The sequence below is a fragment of the Raphanus sativus genome, chromosome 2 (assembly GCF_000801105.2).
Source record: "Raphanus sativus cultivar WK10039 chromosome 2, ASM80110v3, whole genome shotgun sequence".
Classification (NCBI taxonomy): domain Eukaryota; kingdom Viridiplantae; phylum Streptophyta; class Magnoliopsida; order Brassicales; family Brassicaceae; genus Raphanus; species Raphanus sativus.
Window position 1 is genome coordinate 7,337,559 of NC_079512.1, and position 19,231 is coordinate 7,356,789.

The 19,231-nt window shown below is 35.1% G+C and overlaps 5 protein-coding genes and 1 long non-coding RNA gene across 9 annotated transcripts; 1 reads left to right on the top strand and 5 right to left on the bottom strand.

Annotated features, from left to right (window-relative positions):
* The first annotated feature begins 549 nt into the window (after nucleotides 1–549).
* LOC108821105 (uncharacterized) lies at nucleotides 550–2,662 on the top strand. The gene is made up of 3 exons (XM_018594154.2): nucleotides 550–1,301; nucleotides 2,074–2,371; nucleotides 2,457–2,662. The coding sequence occupies exons 1-3, from the start codon at nucleotides 633–635 to the stop codon at nucleotides 2,522–2,524; spliced, it is 1,035 nt and encodes a 344-aa protein (XP_018449656.1). The 5' UTR covers nucleotides 550–632; the 3' UTR covers nucleotides 2,525–2,662.
* A 2,346-nt stretch (nucleotides 2,663–5,008) lies between these two features.
* Nucleotides 5,009–6,569, bottom strand: LOC108840473 (putative F-box protein At2g19630). 2 transcript variants are annotated; one of them, XM_018613302.2, is made up of 2 exons: nucleotides 6,219–6,428; nucleotides 5,009–6,142 (listed from the first exon to the last, which is right to left on the bottom strand). In XM_018613302.2, the coding sequence occupies exons 1-2, from the start codon at nucleotides 6,288–6,290 to the stop codon at nucleotides 5,240–5,242; spliced, it is 975 nt and encodes a 324-aa protein (XP_018468804.1). In that variant the 5' UTR covers nucleotides 6,291–6,428; the 3' UTR covers nucleotides 5,009–5,239. The 2 variants fall into 2 exon arrangements, with proteins under 2 accessions (XP_018468804.1, XP_018468803.1); XM_018613301.2 differs by having other exon boundaries at nucleotides 5,009–6,569.
* Nucleotides 6,570–8,524: 1,955 nt separating this feature from the next.
* Nucleotides 8,525–9,586, bottom strand: LOC108832559 (F-box/kelch-repeat protein At4g38940-like). The gene has a single exon (XM_018606035.1). It carries the CDS (start codon nucleotides 9,584–9,586, stop codon nucleotides 8,525–8,527), a length of 1,062 nt encoding a protein of 353 aa, XP_018461537.1.
* Nucleotides 9,587–13,796: 4,210 nt separating this feature from the next.
* LOC108832570 (F-box/kelch-repeat protein At4g38940-like) lies at nucleotides 13,797–14,420 on the bottom strand. The gene has a single exon (XM_018606041.1). The coding sequence runs from the start codon at nucleotides 14,418–14,420 to the stop codon at nucleotides 13,797–13,799; it is 624 nt and encodes a 207-aa protein (XP_018461543.1).
* Nucleotides 14,421–15,433: 1,013 nt separating this feature from the next.
* Nucleotides 15,434–16,121, bottom strand: LOC108840786 (uncharacterized). Of its 3 annotated transcripts, none has more exons than XR_008937715.1 (3): nucleotides 15,964–16,121; nucleotides 15,733–15,877; nucleotides 15,434–15,651 (listed from the first exon to the last, which is right to left on the bottom strand). It is a non-coding gene; the product is annotated as an uncharacterized LOC108840786 (long non-coding RNA). The 3 variants fall into 3 exon arrangements; XR_001947984.2 differs by having other exon boundaries at nucleotides 15,733–15,889; nucleotides 15,964–16,120; XR_008937717.1 differs by having other exon boundaries at nucleotides 16,027–16,041.
* A 1,857-nt stretch (nucleotides 16,122–17,978) lies between these two features.
* On the bottom strand, nucleotides 17,979–19,070 carry LOC108840258 (F-box/kelch-repeat protein At4g38940-like). Its single transcript, XM_018613096.2, has one exon. The coding sequence runs from the start codon at nucleotides 19,068–19,070 to the stop codon at nucleotides 17,979–17,981; it is 1,092 nt and encodes a 363-aa protein (XP_018468598.2).
* Nucleotides 19,071–19,231: the final 161 nt, after the last annotated feature.

The following is a 19,231-nucleotide window of genomic DNA, read 5'->3' on the forward strand; positions in this document are numbered from 1 at the left end:
ATTTTTCATCAAAATGTTGTATTTTTAAATATTTGTTTTAAAACTGTTATTTTTGGAAAAATTTCATATTGTAAATTTCGGATTGTGATTTAGAGATTATGATAACAAGAATTTTTGTTAATAAATGAGTATTTTTTTTAGAATTTTTCATCAATAGACTGTATTTTAAAATATTTTCTTAACAAACTGGTATTTTTGGAAAGTTTTCATTTTTTAGAGTAACATAGTAAATTTGGAATTGTGATTTAAAGATTAGGATAACAAATTTTTTGTAAATATTATATAATAAGACTACACATTAAGAAATTTTTTGAAAAGTACTAAAATACAGAAACTAGACAAAAAAAAAAGAATCTAGTTATTAGTTTATAATTTAAATCATTTTAACCGCAGCCAAAAAAAATATGTAGTTAAAAAAATTAAATTGGTTCAAACAATTTGGACCCATGAACCACAAATTTAATCGGTTTATTCTGGTTCGATTATATGATTACATTATCGGGAAAAAAAAACACAAGCGAGTAAATACATACACGATAAAATCCTAAAACCCTAAAAAGCTTTACAATCAAAATCACTTTACTTTGGAGAGAAGCAGCAGAGAGAGAGAGAGAGAGAGAGAGAGAGAAGCAATGAGCATCATCGCAGGCTCCTACGAGAGATTCATATGGGGTTTCAAGCTCAAACCCACAAAGCACGACTCCGACACTCAAACCCTAACCCTCTCCCCTCTCTTCTCCTACCCTTCCCACATCTCCTCCATCACCACCGTCGCCTGCTCCGGTCCCGCCGCAGCTTCCGGCGGCTCCGACGACACCATCCACCTCTACGACCTCCCTTCCGCCTCCTCCCTCGGCTCCCTCCTCGACCACAATCACGCCGCCTCCATCACCGCCCTCTCCTTCTACACCCCCTCCTCCCTCTCCTTCCCTCGCAACCTCGTCTCCGCCGCCGCCGACGGCTCCGTCGCCATCTTCGACACCGACCCTTTCGTCCTCCTCAAGTCCTTTCGCCCTCACAAGAAGGCCGTCAACGATCTGTCGATTCACCCTTCCGGGAAGCTCGCTCTTGCTGTGTACCGCGACGAGTGCTTCGCGATGTTGAATCTCGTCAGAGGGAAGAGGAGTTTCTGCTGCAGGTTGGGGCACGAGGCGAGTCTTGTCAAGTTTGATCCGAGTGGGGAGAGGTTTTTCATGGTGTCGAATAGTAAAATCGGTGTTCATCAGTCTGAGGATGCTAAGCTTCTTCTCGAGCTTGATAATGGTAGCCGCAAGCGTATACTCTGTGCTTCTCCTGGAGATGTGAGATTCTCTCTCTACTTATCTATCTCTCTGTCTCTGTTTTAACTTGTGTCTGAGAATTTGTACATGTCTTAAAGTAAGTAACTTTGAGATTCTTGTCTGAAAAAAAAATCTCATTTTTGTGTGTCTTGATGGTACATTAAGATGGTTTTAGAGCTTCTTGGCTTCTTTTTTTCTCTGTCTGTATTTTTTTTTTTGTATATTAACTTGTCTTCTTCAACTTGTGTCTGAGAATCAGTTGTACATGTCTAAAGTAAGTAACTTTGAGATTCTTGTCTGAAAAAGATCTCATTTTTGTGTGTCTTGATGGTACATCAAAATGGTTTTAGAGCTTCTCTTGGCTTCTTTATTCCTCTGGCTGTATATTAACTTGTCTTCTTCAACTTGTGTCTGAGAATCAGTTGTACTTGTCTTAAAGTAAGTAAAATTGAAAAGAAAAAAAAGTAAGTAATTTTGAGATTCTGGTCTGAAAAAGATGGTCTTAGAGCTCCCATGGTGCCAAAAATGTAAATTGCAGAAAGAGCCCACATTCTTGAAGCCATTGAAAGAGTTTGATTTAAGAGTAATTCAGTCCTAGACTCTGAGTTATGTGATGATTGCTATACTAATTGTTTGCTTAATCTGCTTCAGAATGCAACTTTAGTTTTAGTTTTTTTTTTTTTTATCTTGCTTTAGTTTGAATTTAGGAAGAGTCCATCTTGGATATGTAGAGTTGTCCTGGTGATGGTTTTGATTACCTTGGCTAAAAAATGTTTTGCTTAATTTGCAACAGAGTGGGACTCTGTTTACAGCTGGTGAGGATAGGGCAATAACAGCGTGGGACACAAATAGCGGGAAGCTTGCTTACTCCATACAAGATGCTCATCCAGCTCGTATCAAGGGTGTGGTCACGCTTACAAGGAACGACAGCGAAGGTGCATCAGAAGATCCGTACTTGGTTGCTTCTGCATCTTCTGATGGGATCATACGTGTTTGGGACATGCGAATGGCTGCTAAAGAGAATGCGAAACCATTAGCCGAGACTAATACTAAATCGAGGCTTACATGTCTTGCCGGATCAGCTCTTAAATGTGAGTCTAATACACGTTGCCATCAAAAACAATACAAATAAACTTGTACCGTATGATTTCTTAATGTTTATATGTTTTAATTCAGCTATGAGACGGCCACAGATTGGAAATCAAAAATCACAGAAGCTAGAAGAAGGGCCGAACTCAGCATAAGAGCTGACATTTATCTTGATACAAGTTTTGGTTAGAATCTTTTTTTTTTAATATTATTTCACGTGTGTTCTTGTCGAATTACAATTAAACAAGTTTGTCAAACCCTCTATTTGTGAAAGAAATACTGTTCGTACTGCATGAATTCTTTATTGTGAATCTTTTAACTCCTAGCTTAGCTTGTTGTGCATTATTCAGTAATCACTAGTTTGTTCGAACTTCATTGAACCAAAATGCTGTACAGTACAGCTGATTCAATGTTTAAACTCTAAAGGTTTCCAATAAACTAAAAGAGCATGCGAATGGAAACAACAACATGCGCACAATATTGACTAGTATTGTTTGGGATTTTGCCTTGTTTCAACTGGGAAAGGACATATCACGGGAACGTTACGAACGTATGAGATCGGCAACGTTGTGTTTCGAAACCTCCTCGGAAATGTCTAATGAAAATGTCGTATATGTAAAAATATATGTCAATCCAATTATTACGAAGAGAGTTGCATCATGGAACATTGTTCCTAAAATTATTTGTCCCTCCCGTGAATCTTATTCAAACTCAGCATCTTGTTTCTATGATCCCTTCTCACACGTAAGAAAAGAAAACACATAAACAAAAGGTAACTTAACATATCATACGAAAGATTTTTATGGAACACACTAAATAAATGTAACTTCATTACTCTTATTTAATGTATTAAACTAGATTTTAACCCGCACGTGCGGTTATTTCTTATATTTTACATTTTTTGTATTACAAATATTTTAAATATATAATTTCTATTTTAATGTTATATATTGTGTAACTGTATAATATTAACTTTTATATTTTTATTACGTTATTGTTAATATATTATACTTCTAAAAAACATTTTACTTTGTTATTAATTTTATTATTTACTAATTTATTTTCGAGTTCTGTACAATAAAATAACAATATGAAATAATCAAATAGAGAACTTCTTTACAAAATATGGTTTTCTTTAATGTATACATTTTGCATATACTACATTTTTAAATTCTATTTATTTATATTATAGAAAATAAATATGTTTAAGATCATTTATATTTATATATTGTGTTTAAGAAAATATATTTTGACATATATCATTTTAGTATTTTTTTTTTGAAACACCATTTTAGCATTTTCTTGAATTTATAAATAGAAACACTATTTTTTTTAACCACGTGTTAGTGGTCTACTGCAAGCGGGCAAACCACACTTTAGGGTCTTACCCGACAGGTGCATGATTCGAAATGTAGCTGCTGATGGATTTGTGTAGATTATTTTAAGGGATCTTTTTGGATCCAATACGGAGAAACCAATGTCCAAACTGCATGTTGCCACTGGTGAATTAGCATGTGGTGATCACTAGCCCCTTTGGATGCTTTCGGCAAATTCTCTGGCGGATCCAAATGTTCGGTGGACAGTCATTAAACGATACTTGGATCTCTTTCAGATGGCATCCAGATACCAGTGTCATAAAAATACTGTTTTTTAAAGATAATGGCCCTATTGTTTTAGTAAATATTTACATAGTAGTTCTATCATATTATTTTATTATATAGGATATTTTTTGGATGTTATGATATTAAGTTTTTTTTTTAAAAGGACTTCAAAATATTAGATTGCTTTAATTTTTATAACATGTATAGTTTGTTTTTTTTCTTGGTGCATTTCAAAAGGTTAATCTTTATTATCTATTATTTTTCTTTTGTAAAATTTGAAATATTATCATTTTGAGTTTAAATATTTATTTTTAAAAATATTATTTTGTTCAGAAAACTTTGAAAAATTACACATCTATTTTTGAGTTTGAAACAATACATGATTTTTGAATTGTTTTTTGTTACTACATTAATATATTATTTCATAAAAATTGAATTTTTGGTAATATTTTAAAAAAAATTCTCAACAGATTTTTTGTAATTAAAACAAAAATAAATTTATAATTCAAATTTGATTTATCATTAATATTTTAAATGAATTACTAAAATTTCATAATTTACTAATAACATTTTTTAAAAATAATATATGAACTAAATGGTATAGTATACTATTATATTTTTGAACAATATATTGTTGAGATTTTCAATATAAATAAAAAGATAATATATAGTTGTAGATATAAAATTTAAACTATGTTAATAGTTTACTAATGTTAGTCCATATAATGATGAGTAATAATTTATTTAAATAATAAAAACTAAAATATAAATATGTAAATTTATCTATTTAATATATTTTTTTATTTAATTCATATAGCACTGCTATTTTCTATAAAAAAAGTTAGAATATAATTTTGTTTTCTTATTTTATAATAAAAATTTAGTTAACATTGATTTATAATAAGATTATACAACTAGTTACAAAATTTATTAATGTGTTATTTTATAATAAAAAAATAAAATGACTTGTTAATAGTAGATATAACCACAACAAATACTTGGACATATAAAGATTAACAGGATAGCCAGAGGCACAGAGATAGAGAAGCACAATCCATTTGTCAGGTAAAACAGATTTTGGCGTAGTGTAACGTTGTCTTTTACCAGTGGATGATTAACACAGAACACATAAACACATAACCCACAAAGTGGTCAAGAGAAGATTTCAAAAAGGCTAAATTGTAAACACAGATTTTGATATTTCACCACCATCACACAAACAAAAAAAAAGAACCATATGATATGTTAAAAAGCTAGAGTGATAAATTCCTAAATATATTGCAAAAGCTTCACGTCCTCAACATGGTTTAGAGAGAGGTGAACTTTACAATGCCTAAACGCATCCATTCCTTGGATTTCAACTCTTCTGATTGTATTGCTCTCGATGTTGTAGTAGTACACATAGAAACGATAAGGCTCAGATAAATAGCGTGGCGACAACACGATTTCATCTGTACCAGTCACTCCAACAAAGAATAACATGGCCTCTGCAACTATATTATTCCACATCGGGGGCAGTGAAATGGATATATGCTTCGACCATTCATGCTGATCAGCATCTACTAAAACCCACAGCTCCAAACATTTAGTTTCTCCGGTAACTTCTGTAAACCCTTTAGACAAAAGAGCGCCTAAAGCACCCTTGTAGTTTACAATAGCTGATCGACTACATAGTGCCATATCCTTAGCTTTATTAATAAAGCTAAACTTTTCAGACCTAACATCAAAGCAAACTATTTTCATACCCCTTGGAGGCCCATTGAGCACAGCTACATAATATATAACACCATTGACGCATATCCAATCAATTTGGAGATAAAGATGCGATATAGAACATTCGATTTTTCTCCAAGCAAGGTTCCGAAGCCCTAAAGTCAGAACTTGAGGCTCTTCAGAATTTTCACGATCCCTAGCGGTCATGGACAATAACTTGAATTGTTTACCAATTGGATCAAACCCAAGAAAAGTTTTCACGAGAAGATCCCTGGTCTTCAGGTTGGGTAAACGTAAAGATTGACCTGTGCTAGGGTTACAAATCACCTGCGCCATTTTCTTATACTTCCTAGGATGTGTAATACAGACTAAACCGCGGAGTGGACCGGTAATTTTAGAGGAATATTCACAGGGGAACCTCGTATGATAATTGGCGGATACAACATCTTGATTTTGGACCTGGGGTATCGAGAATAAGAACAACTCATCGTTTTGTTCGCAAGAGAGTAAGAGTTGTGGACGAAGAGCAAGAGACCTGGTGATGAAAAGCTCCGTGAAATCTGAACTGCGGAGTAAGGAGTTCCAAAACTTGGACACACGGCGACATTGCGCTATCGACTTCGCCGGTAATCTCGAGAAGATTTCGAATATGAGATCAGTTGGGATCGTCTCTGAGTTTCCAATCGAGACCGGAGGAGACTGTGTACTGCGTCGGGATATCGTTAGAACGTCCTCAGCGGCGTGTTTCCGCCGTGTTTTCATAACCCTAGATTCTCCCTTGTAAAGTGAAAAGTAAAAGTTATCTTTACTCGGTAATTTGTAAATTGCAATATATAAAGGCTGAAGATATAAATTATTGAGATGTCTATGTAGGATTTAAAACAAACAAAAAAAGAACAAATTGTATTATAACACATCATTATAGCTAATATAGTTTTTAAAAATATTCATATTTCCAAAAAGTATTTTCTTTTAAAACGAAATTAATATTATATATAACTTTAACTAACAAAATAAATACTAATACTTGACAAATTACTTAAATAAACGGTAAATGTTATAGAAAAATGGAAAATCAAAAGCAAAATAGTAATAATAACAAAAATTCTACCTTTTCTTAGATATAATAAATCTAATGTTAAAATAGTCAAAGTGGAAAAATAGATTATTTTATTATTTTTAAAAATGTTAATATTTCCAAAAGAATAAAATAAAAACGAAATTAACATTATATATATAATTTAAACTAATAAAATAAATATTAACATTTTACAAAATGCTTAAAATGATATTTATTATAGTAAAATGGATAATGAAAAATAGAATGAGAAAAAGTCTAGGATAGTACTAAAAATGTTTTTGTCACAAATATAGCACACAAGGAAAAAAATGACCAAAATATTTTATTAAAAAATTAATTGTCATTTATACTTCTAGGGTTAACTAATTCAAACTTTAGGGTTTAGAGTTAAAGAGAGTTTGGGGATTAAATTTTAAAATTTTATAAAATAAAAAATAAATACTAAAAATCTAAAAATAAAAATAAAAATATGAAATAGTTCCAAAAAGTATTTTTGAATTATAAAAAAAAATTTGAAAAAAAAAATTTGAAAAAAAATTCCAAAAAATAAAAATTTATAAAAATTTCCGAATATGAAAACATATAATCTGAAACTGTAAAAAAATTACTATTTTTTTTTAGATTTTATTATTTTTATATATATTTATACGGTATAAATTTTTTTTGACCTTTTAAATAAAATATTTTGGTCATTTTAAATAAAAATGACCAAAATATTTTATTTTTATTTTTTTTTTTATTTTTTTTTCTGTGACAAAATAAAATATATTTTGGTCATTTTTTTTCTTATGTGCTATTTATGTGATAAAACATAGAAAATGCCTATTTAGGAGAATTTTGCCCTTGGTTGACAGAAAAAAAGGAGAATTTTGCCCCTAAATAGTAATATTAACAAAAAAAGTTACTTCTCCTTTCACAAGAGAAGGAAAGTTTAACAAAAAAAAAAGACTGAAAGTTCGGAGAGAGGTTTGTTGCTTCTCCTCCATTGCTACTGAGGGTGCGCTTTACCCTAAATGCATGGCATGAGTGGTTCTGACCTTGTAGGAAAATCAGTGCAAAAACCAACAATCAAATTAAAATAAAATCAGTGCAAAAACCAACATCAAATTATATGCCATGAGTTATAGATTTTACGGTCGATGATCACGTTTGAAGTTAATTACTTATGTTTCTTGTATGTTTGTGATCAAAGACGTATTCAGTCAAGGACCTGTGGATATGTGTATATAGGAGAGGCCAGCACATCCGCTCACCATTTTGTTCAATGACCAACGTAAATGTTACTACTAAGCGAACAACAAATTATATATTCACTACCTCCACATCTTCTCTGCGTAAAGAAATGTCTTCCACTGCTGCCACACAACAGACAAACATCTGAATTCAAGATAAGACTCTCATCAACTCTCAAACAAATGCCCCTCAGTTCAAACCCCAAATCACAACAAGAAGTTTAAGTGAAGGAAAGAGAGTGTTCCTGAATTAAACCACAACAGAAAGAGCTTTCATAATGTGAACATTACCAACACCATCTGAACAAGAAAATCAAACTTCGCAGCTGTAACACTTGTAATTTATCAGGACCTACCGCCCTTCTAGATTCAGTTAAACATGAAAACATATTTCCCTGATGGGAAAATAAAGGTCGAGAAATACAGGAAAATATGTGCACCAAAAACATAGAAACTTAGACCGCAAACAACAAGAACAAATGCCCTCGCTTCACAACAAGCTTAAATGAAGAAAGGAGTGTTCCTGAATCAAACCACAACATCAAGAGCTTTCATAATATGAAATTTACCACCAGCAACAGTCAAACCAAGATCACACGAGTGATCAACTTCACCCCACACCTGACCTCCTTTGCGTCTTTCCAGAGAAATCACAGCTAAAAAGACCTCCGTCCTTACTTGCTCCATACTCTTACCTCCTTTAGGACACACCAACGCCAGCTTCCCATCGTAACACAGAGAGTCTATATACCCAAAATCAAGCGTCTGAGCCAACAACTCTTCCACGCCTTTCACCACTCCCCAACACCTCTGCTTCGGGTCATACCATCTCAACTTGTTCTTACGAGAATCCTGGTAGTACAAAACATCGTCAACGACGCACGCCTTCCCCCACGGCTTGGAATGCAGCACCTCATCCGTTCCCCATTTGCTTTCCTTTGGATCGTAAACAAAGCTCTTCCGATGATTCCTCATGTACATCTTACCACCCATCACCACCGCATCCTTCCTCAAGTTAACTATCTCCATCCCTGTTGGCGTTTTCGTCGTCATCTCAGGCTCCCACGTTTGTGTTTCGGTATTCTTTGACTCTGAGTAGAAGTCATCACATCCAAAAACGTAGATCCTCCCATCCATAAAGGCGGCGACTGGTTCACACATGGGGAAAGGCATGCTCGGGAGGGGTTGAACAGTATGAGATCTGCAGTCGATGCTGAAAGCACTCGATGTCATCTTTACCCCACCAAACACGTATATCCTCGAACCTACTGCCACAACGCTTCTACAGCAAGGCAAAGCGGGATGCCCAGGGATGAGGGCCAAGCGGTGGTGGCCGATGCTGCGGGTATACAAACGGATATCGCTGTTCTCAACGTTACGGACTGAAACATAGAGACAGTGTTCAGCGCAACCCAAGGAAGATCGTCTCGCGTATACCTCAGGCGACGAAACGAGTGAGCGGAAGAGTTTCGAAACGAGGGAGACTGTTGGATAGTCGCGTCTCGGAACACGCGCTAAGATGTCAAAGGCGACGTCCTCGGGAAGTGACGTAATCGGATCCGACGGCGGTTGCTTCTCTGCCCTAGACATCGGTGGATTTAAGGAGACGAAAACCCTAACTGAATACGAAATTTATGAGTTTCCCTCTCACTGTTCCCATCGCTTCTGCTAAATCCTAAACCACCTCTTTATTTACAACTTAACCGGCTTTCAGTCTCTGGTTTATCTAACCCATCGAGTTTTTTTTAGTCTTGACGACCACAATAATCAAAAGTATTTCAAGGCAAACACATGACTTTACTTTTTCTTTCTTTTGTGGAAAAATAATAATTGTTTTCTGGCAAATTTCTGGTGGGGATCAGGAGATAACAAAGGGCTGCATTGGTTTGCTTGGAACCGTGTCTCAAAACCGAAGAGAGAAGGTGGTTTAGGTTTTCGAGGTCTTGAAAGATTTAATCAAGTCCTTTTGGGCAAACAAGTTTGGCGTATACTACAAGCACCAAACTGTCTTATGGCTCGTATCCTTAAAGCACGATATGTTCCTGACTGTAGTATTTTGGAAGCGACTCCAAAGAAACTTGCCTCATATGCATGGAAATCAATACTCTTTGGAAAAGAGCTTGTAGCTAAAGGTATGAGAGTAGTTATTGGTAATGGTACTACTACAAGGATGTGGTTAGATCCTTGGATTCCGGAACATCCTCCTCGCCCACCACGAGCACTAACTAGAGACCTATCCAATGTACCGGTATCCTCCTTCATGAATGCTGATAGAAACAGTTGGAATATTATGAAACTTGAAGCGGAGGTGGTTCCAGAAGATATAGATAAAATTCTTGCTATAAAGCTATGTTCAAAGGCAGAATTAGATCTACTGGGATGGAGCTATAATGAAGATGGCATCTATACTGTTAAATCTGGCTATTGGTTGAGCACACACTTACCGGATTATGACAATGGATTACCCATTTATGGAGATGTCAATATTAAACAGAGGATGTGGAAAACAGAGCTACCTCCAAAAATCAAGCACTTTCTATGGAAGCTTCTATCAAAAGCGTTACCTACAGGAAGTAATTTGAAAAGGAGACATGTTACCAGAGACTCGCTATGCAAGCGATGTTATTTAGAAGAAGAGACAGAGAAGCATCTGTTTTTCGATTGTCCTTATGCAGCACAAGTTTGGAGGGCTTCAGGTATTAATAATCTCATCATCAACAGCACTGTAACTTCTCTGGAAGAGAAGATTCAGACATGTCTTCAGATTACGACCTCTACAAGATTATCTCATTTTCAAGACTTAGCAATCTGGACATTATGGAGAATCTGGAAATCAAGAAATTTATTAATCTTCCAGCACAAGAATGTTACTTGGAGCAATGTTATTCAGCAAGCGAAGAATGATGCAAACGAATGGAGGACATATTCAACAATGCAATTACGTCAATCCTCTTTGAGATCCCAGTCTTCTCAGGTGGTTAAGAAAAGTTGGAGTAGACCGCAACCGGATTGGATCAAGTGCAACATTGATGGATCTTTTATCAATCAAGATATTCCAAGTACAACGGGATGGATACTAAGAGATTCAAATGGGGTATACAAAGGTGCGGGACAAGCTATGGGCAACAGAGTTAAAAATGCTTTTGAAAGTGAACTACAAAGCTTAATCATAGCTATGCAACACTGTTGGAGCAAAGGTTATAAGAAAGTCATTTTCGAGAGTGATTGTCGGAAGATGATCTCTATACTGAACCAACAAGGGCTTCACTTCGATGGATACAACTGGATACGTGAGATAAATTGGTGGAGACAACGTTTTCAAGACATCAAATTTACTTGGATATCACGTGAAGGAAACAGAGTGGCTGACGTTTTGGCAAAAAATCATCTACCTCCTCGACAAACATTTGTTTTTCATTCTTATGTTCCTGCCTATATCACAAACTTGTTACATCAAGACTATGTAAATTCTAATGTTTAATGGTAATTTGAAGTTAAAAAAAAAATAATTGTTTTCTTTTTGATGGAAAAAAAAATCTTACGATTTAATAGAAAATGATTTTTTATGATTTTAATGAAAAACATGTTTTTGTTTTTGGTGAATAAAATAAGATTTTATTTTTTTTGACGGGAAACAAAATTGTGTGTTTTCACAAAAAAAAACCTAAAACTTTATTCTTAACGGAAAAATGAAAATTTTATTTTGGTAGGAATTTTTTTTTTTTTTGCATTTGACGTGAAAATAAAATATTATATTTTACATTTCTGTGAATTTTGTTTTTTACATTTTGATGAAAAAAGTGATTTTGCTTTTTTGGCGAAAAGCGAGTATGATATAATTTACATATTATGTTATTTTAAAAATATTAATTTAATTGAGAAAAAAATCATGCTGGGTACCATAAACCTTAATGGACAAACCCTATCTAAACCCTGATATTTGAGTAGCTGTCCATATTCTATCCTAACTTATTAAAGTGTTGCTTGTTTGAACTAGCATTTATATGTATTCGTGTTCTGTGTTCGTGATATATGGTTTTGATATTTTCCAAAGGCGATTAAAACTCGCATTTTTTGGTTTTGCTCTAAAAAATGAGCAATACCATATTTTCCAAAACCATATTTTTCAAAGTGAATATGATATTTTCCAAAAGCGATTAAACAATAAAGCAAAACCAAAAATGCGAGTTTTAAATTCTTTTAATGGTTTTAAACTAGCATTTTTTTGGTTTTTCTTTATTGTTTAGCTTTCAAAAACAAACTAATATCTTATTTTACAACAACATAACAAAATAGCAACAAATACTTAGAAGGTACTATTAAATTTAGCAAAATATAGTGATTGTTATTTAAAACCAAAAATACATGAACATATTTTTAATTATTATTTTTTAAAAAAAACCTACATTGTACTAAAATATAAATCACAAAATTTTATGGATTAGACAAAATTAAAATTTTGAAACTATTTGTAAATGATATTTTATAATTTTTAAAACTTGAATGGCAATTTCTTTGTTTTCAAAATTAATATAATAGATTGCATTAATAAAACCTTTTATGTTTTTATAGTTTTAGTTATTTTAATGTGTCCAATAATTATTCAGTAATCGTATTTATATAAATTAATAACTACCTGGTTACAATTAATTAATATTCTATATAAATTTATTTTATAGATATGAAACATAAATAAGTTATTTCACATTATTATTTAAAGGATAAGCATGTCCAAAAACATGTATGGGGATTTTATATTTATGAAAATATTATCTATTTAATCATTAATTAATTAAAATGTAGCACTTTCTACCAAAAAAAAAATCATTTTTTAACTAATTGTCCAAAAATGTTGGTTTTCTATAAAATGGTGTTGTCTCGTTCTTCTTACATGAACACAATACTGATTTTTCTTGTATATATAATTCTGGCTATGTACATGCCCTTTCCTGAGTTACACATGTAATAAAAGGTAGTAGTGCTTTCTGGCTATATGGACATGCTTATTTTGGTTCTGTAAAACATTGGTGGAAGTTGACAAGAAAGGAAAGAGTATATTAGAAAGAAAAATGATGGTTCAGCTGGGTACGAGCCACCAAGCCATGTCCACTGCCGAGAGAGAACATGCTTATTTTGGTTCTGTGGAACATTGTTGGAAATTGACAAGAAAGGAAAAAAAGTATATTGAAAACAAAAGATGGTGGTTCAGCTAGGTATGCGAGCCAACAAGCCATGTGAATGAGTGAATCGAGTGTTCGCTGCTCTGTGAAACCAGCCTAATGCATTGCACTCCCGTCTTTAGGAACCGCCTGTGTCAAGCCTTCACCCAACACAGATAGATTACCCTCGGCTTGGACCGGGCGGTCCAAAAGATACCAAACGGAACCGGCTGGTGGGCTGGACCAGTGTTTATTTTTTTTTACTAAAATTTTCAAATTAAAATATAAAAATATTATAAGAGAGTAAGAGACCAAAGATCTTATAGTTTTGTAAAACTTGCATGAAAACAAGTTTCGTGAATGATAGAATCTCAACCCCATCAAACAACAAAGGTAGAGATTAGATAACATATTTTAAATATTCACTACCTCCACATCTTCTCTGCGTAAAGAGTCGTCTTCCACTGCCACACAACAGACAAACATCTCAATTCAAGATAGACTCTCAAACAAATGTCCTCAATTCAAACCCCAAATCACAACAAGAAGTTTAAATGAAGGAAAGAGAGTGTTCCTGAGTCAAACCACAACAGCAAGAGCTTTCATGATGTTAACATTATCAACAACACTGGACAAGAAGATCAAACCACAACAACAAGAGGTTTCCTAATGTTAAATTTACCACCAGTAACAGCCAAAGCAAGATCACACGAGTGATCAACTTCACCCCACATCTGACCTCCTTTGCATCTTTCCAGAGAAATCTCAGCAAAAAAAACCTCCGTCCTTACTTGCTCACTACTCTTACCTCCTTTAGGACACACCAAAGCCAGCTTCCCGCCGTAACACACACACTGTATATACCCATAATCACGCGTCCCAGCCAAGAACTCTTGCACGCCTTTCACCACTCCCCAACACCTCCGCTTTGGGTCATACCATCTCAACTTGTTCTTACAAGAATCGTGGTAGTACAAAACATCGTCAACGACACACGCCATCCCCCACACCTTGGAATCCAGTACCTCGTCCATTCCCCATTTGCTTTCCTTTGGCTCGTAAACAAAGCTCTTATGAAACTCCCTCATGTACATAACACCACCCATCACCACCGCATAACCAAATATCCAAAGGTCATCTATCTCTATCCCTGCCTTCGTTGTCATCTCAGGCTCCCACGTTTGTGTTTCGGTATTGAACACCACCACCTTCTTTGACTCTGAGGAGAAGTCATCAGGTCCAATAACGTAGATCCTCCCATCCATATAGTCGGCGACTGGTTTTAAAATAATTTAAACAAATTTAATTCGTATGAATCAGATTTAAAAAAAAAAATTCAGATAGGACAGAGTTACCGCCTAGGCGTGCGCACACTAGTAGAAAAATCTAATACAGACACAGAAATTTTCGTGTCTAAAGCCACTTTTTCGTGACTATATGCTGATATAGACATGAAATGTCACGAAAAAAACAGTGTCTATACGATCGTGACTATTTTTCCCTGCGACTTTTTCGTGACTGTTTTAGTCACGATTTGTTACGATCATGTTTAGTGACTAGGGGCCGACTGATTTTCCCGCTACCACCCGCAAACACAGCTTTTGCGATTCATAGCGGTTGTTGGCATTTTGAAACAATCACATAAAACACTACAAATCACTTCAAAACGCTCTGAACCTCTTAAAATCAAAAGCTGGTTCCAGGTAGCGTTTGCAGTTGCGGGCGGTTGCGGGAGGATAATTTTTTTTTCTTTAAAAACAGAATAAATAAAAATAATACTAAAAATATCCAATAAAAATTTAAAATCGAAATAATAGAAATTGTAAACTCTATACATATTATATTTCAATTTATATTATAAAATTTTAAAACCAAAATATTTTCTATAAATTTTTAAAATTTAATAATATGATTTTATAAATATAAATTTTATATTTATTATATTATTATGATTTTTAATATTTTATAATTATATAAAATGTAATTGTTGTTAAATTATTATTTAACAGATGTTGCGTTTGGTAATTTACCAGTCATAAGAATCCCGCAAACGCAACAATTTCTAACAGTTGTACCAGTCGTACAAATCTTTAGAAAACGCTTAAAACCGCAATCACTCGCACCCGCAAACTCCCGCAACCGCAATCGCAACCGCTGCGGTTACACCAGTCAGTCTCTAATTCAGTCACGACGTAAACACAGTAAAACTATGTGACTAAATTATCATAAGTCACGATATTATCGGTGACTTAATACGTGACTATTGTTTAAAAAAAACTAAAAAAAAATTATATAATTTTTTTATTAGTTAATTACAAAATGAAATACAAAGTATAAATACATGTATATATACTTATGGAATATACATATGAATTTTCTTATATAAATATAAAAATACATATGTAGATCTACACTTTCCTACCACCACGGGTGACCGTTTCCGGCAGCATCTTCCTCTTCTTCTCGCTCTTTCTCTTCTTCTTCCTCCTTCCTCTTCTACAAAATATAGACAAAAACTGTGAGCAAATCTAAGATCCGAAATCAAAATTGTTTAAACGACTACACCGCTTAGATTACCGGAATGGAGTTAATGACGACAGTATCTGAGAAGACCACACTTGCCTCTTCCCTCGTCAAGCTACCTCCTCCCCCGCAAGCTTCGATGGCGTGTTCCTATGGCGGCGTCAAGGACCTTCGTAAGCTCTTCCGACATCACCACGTCCTGCAAAAAGAACTGATTCAAACTCAGTCAAATACAATGAGGAAGAAATGCATAGAGAGGTTATTGATTACTGGATTAGTTATTACTTATTAGAAGTTGAAAGAACCAAAAAACAGACAGCAAATGACTCGAGAGGGAGAGAGGGAGACATGGAAAGAAGAAAGAACACGCGTGAGAGGACAGGAAGAAACACAAATAAAGAAATCTGGACCTAATGGTTAGAATAGCAATCCATCACCTAATGGATTGGCCAATAAGAAATAAGAAGGGCATAGAAATGACAGAAACAAAATTAAGCGTAGATATTTTAAACAATGTGCAACGTGTGACGTGTTTAATCGTCGAGCAAGGCAAGGGTTTGAAAAGAAGAAGAAAGAAAAGAAAGAGTAACATTTTTTTTTGTCAACGAGTAATACTTCTTTTTTGAGAGAACAAATAATACTTTCGTATTAATTGTATTTGTGAGAATTATAAATATCTAAATAAAACTTCTTGATTGGATTTTTAGTGACTTATTATAGAATTTTACTGATACAAAAAAATGAAGGTTTAAGGATTCTGTTTATAAGTTTTTTTTTTTGCTAAATAAAAAATGGCATGAGACATTCTGTTTATAAGTTAGGGTTTGAGTTTTGGAAAATAGAGTTTAAAGTTTAGAATTTAGTGATGATGTTAAAAGATTTGGCTAAAGTTTAAAAAAATGTTTTAGTGGATATGATTCTAAATCTTTGTATATATAATATTATATATTGCTGTTAATCTTAAATTGTTTAAAGTTTAATATTTAAACTTTGTGATAAGATTTGAGGTATGGAGAGGGTTTGGGGTTAAGTTTAAAGTTGGGGGTTATGAGTAGAAAAATTGGGGTTAATTTTAAAGTTGGCCACAATAATTTTTTGGTGGAGAAGTCTCATTTTAGTCACGAAATGGAGTAAGACTATAAAGTATTCGATTATTTGACTAAACATCGTCTTTGTCACGATTTAATTAGTGTCATTTCGTGACTTTAAAAGCCATGTTTTATACACGGTGTGGAAATGTGTCATTCTAGTCACGAATTATTTGTGACAAAATGTGACTAACATTGGTCACGATAATGTCTGTGAGTAATTAGTGTCTTTTTTGCCATGAAAATGATACAGTTTGTCACGTTTTCCCATTTCGTGACTAAACGTGACTTTGTCGTGACTAACGCAAAATAAGTCACGAACTACCGTGACCAAGACGTGTGTATTTCACAGACTTCTACTAGTGGCATAAGCGCGGTGTTTTAGAACCTTGACATGCTTAATTTGGTTCTTTAAAACATTGGTGTAAATTGATAAGAAAGGATAGAGTATATTAAAAAGGGATGATGGTTCAGCTGGGTTCGAGCCACCAGGCCATGTGGATCTTAGTGGCTTTGAATCGTTCTGTCCACTGCCGACAGAGGACATGCTAATTTTTGGTTCTGTAAAACATTGGTGGAAATTGATAAGAAAGGAAAGAGTATATTAAAAAAAAAAAAGATAGTGGTTCAGCTAGATATGCGAGCCACCAGACCATGTGGATCCGAGTGATCGCTGCTCTGTGAAACCAGCCTCGCGCATTGCCATCACGTCTTTAGGAATTGCCAGAGTCAAACCTTCACCCAACACACACACATTATCCTCGGCTTGGACCGGGCAGTCCAGAAGATGCCAAACAGAACCAGCGGGTGGACTGGGCCAGTGTTTTTTTTCTGGCTCAAAAATTTTAAATTAAAATATAAAATATTTCAAGATACCAAAGATCTTATAGTTTTGTAAAACTTGCATGAAAACAAGTTTCGTGAACGATAGAATCTCAACCCCATCAAACAACAAAGGTAGAGATTAGATAACCAACACCATCTGAACAAGAAAATCAAACTTGGCAGCTGTAAAACTTGTAATTTATCAGAGACCTCCAGCCTTTCTAGATTCAGTTAAACATGAAAACATATTTCCCTGATGGGAAAATAAAGGTCGAGAAATACAGGAAAAAATGTGCACCAAAAACATAGAAACTTAGACCGCAAACAACAAGAACAAATGCCCTCACATCACAACAAGCTTAAATGAAGAAAGGAGTGTTCCTAAAATCAAACCACAAGAAAAAGAGGTCTACTAATGTTAAATTGACCACCAGGAACAGTTAAACCAAGATCACACGAGTGATCAACTTCACCCCACATCTGACCTCTTTTGCGTCTTTCCAGAGAAATCTCAACAAAAAAAACCTCCGTCCTTACTTGATCCATACTCTTACCTCGTCCTTTAGGACACAGCAAAACCAGCTTCCCACCGTAACACACAGAATCTATATTCCCAAAATCAAGCGTCTGAGCCAACAACTCTTCCACACCTTTCACCACTCCCCAACACCTCTGCTTCGGGTCATACCATCTCAACTTGTTCTTACGAGAATCGTGGTAGTACAAAACATCATCAACGACACACGCCTTCCACCACTCCTTGGAACTCAGCACCTTGTCCATTTCCCATTTGCTTTCCTTTGGATCGTAAACAAAGCTCTTCCGATGATCCCTCATGTACATCTTACCACCCATCACCACCGCATCCGTCATCAAGTTACCTATCTCCATCCCTGCTGGCTTCGTTGTTGTCATCTCAGGCTCCCACGTTTGTGTTTCGGTATTGAACACCACCACCTTCTTTGACTCTGAGGAGGAGCCATCAGATCCAATTACGTAGATCCTCCCATCCATAAAGGCAGCGACTGTGTCACACATGGGGAACGGCATGCTCGGGAGGGGTTGAACAGTATGAGATCTGCAGTCGATGCTGAAAGCACTCGATGTCTTCTTCAAGTCATCAACGTTAAGCCCACCAAACACGTATATCCTCGAACCTACTGCCACAAGGCTTTCACACCAAGGCAAAGCGGGAAGCCCAGGGATGAGGACCAAGCGGTGGTGGCCGATGTTGTGGGTATACAAACGGACCTTGTCGAGGTTAAGGACTGTAACATAGAGACAGCGTTCAGTGCAACCCAAGGAAGATCGTCTCGCGTATACCTCAGGCGATGAAACGAGTGAGCGGAAGAGTTTCGTAACGAGGGAGACTCTTGGATAGTCGCGTCTCGGTACACGCGCTAAGATGTCAAAGGCGATGTCCTCGGGAAGTGACGTAATCGGATCCGACGGCGGCTGCCTCTTCTCTGCCCTAGACATCGGTGGATTTAAAAGGAGACGAAACCCTAACAGAATACGAAGTTGATGAGTTTCCCTCTCACTGTTCCGATCGCTTCTGCTAAATCCTAAACCACCTCTTAATTAACAACTTAACCGGCTTTCAGTCTCCGGTTTATCTAACCCATCGAGTTGTGCGTTTT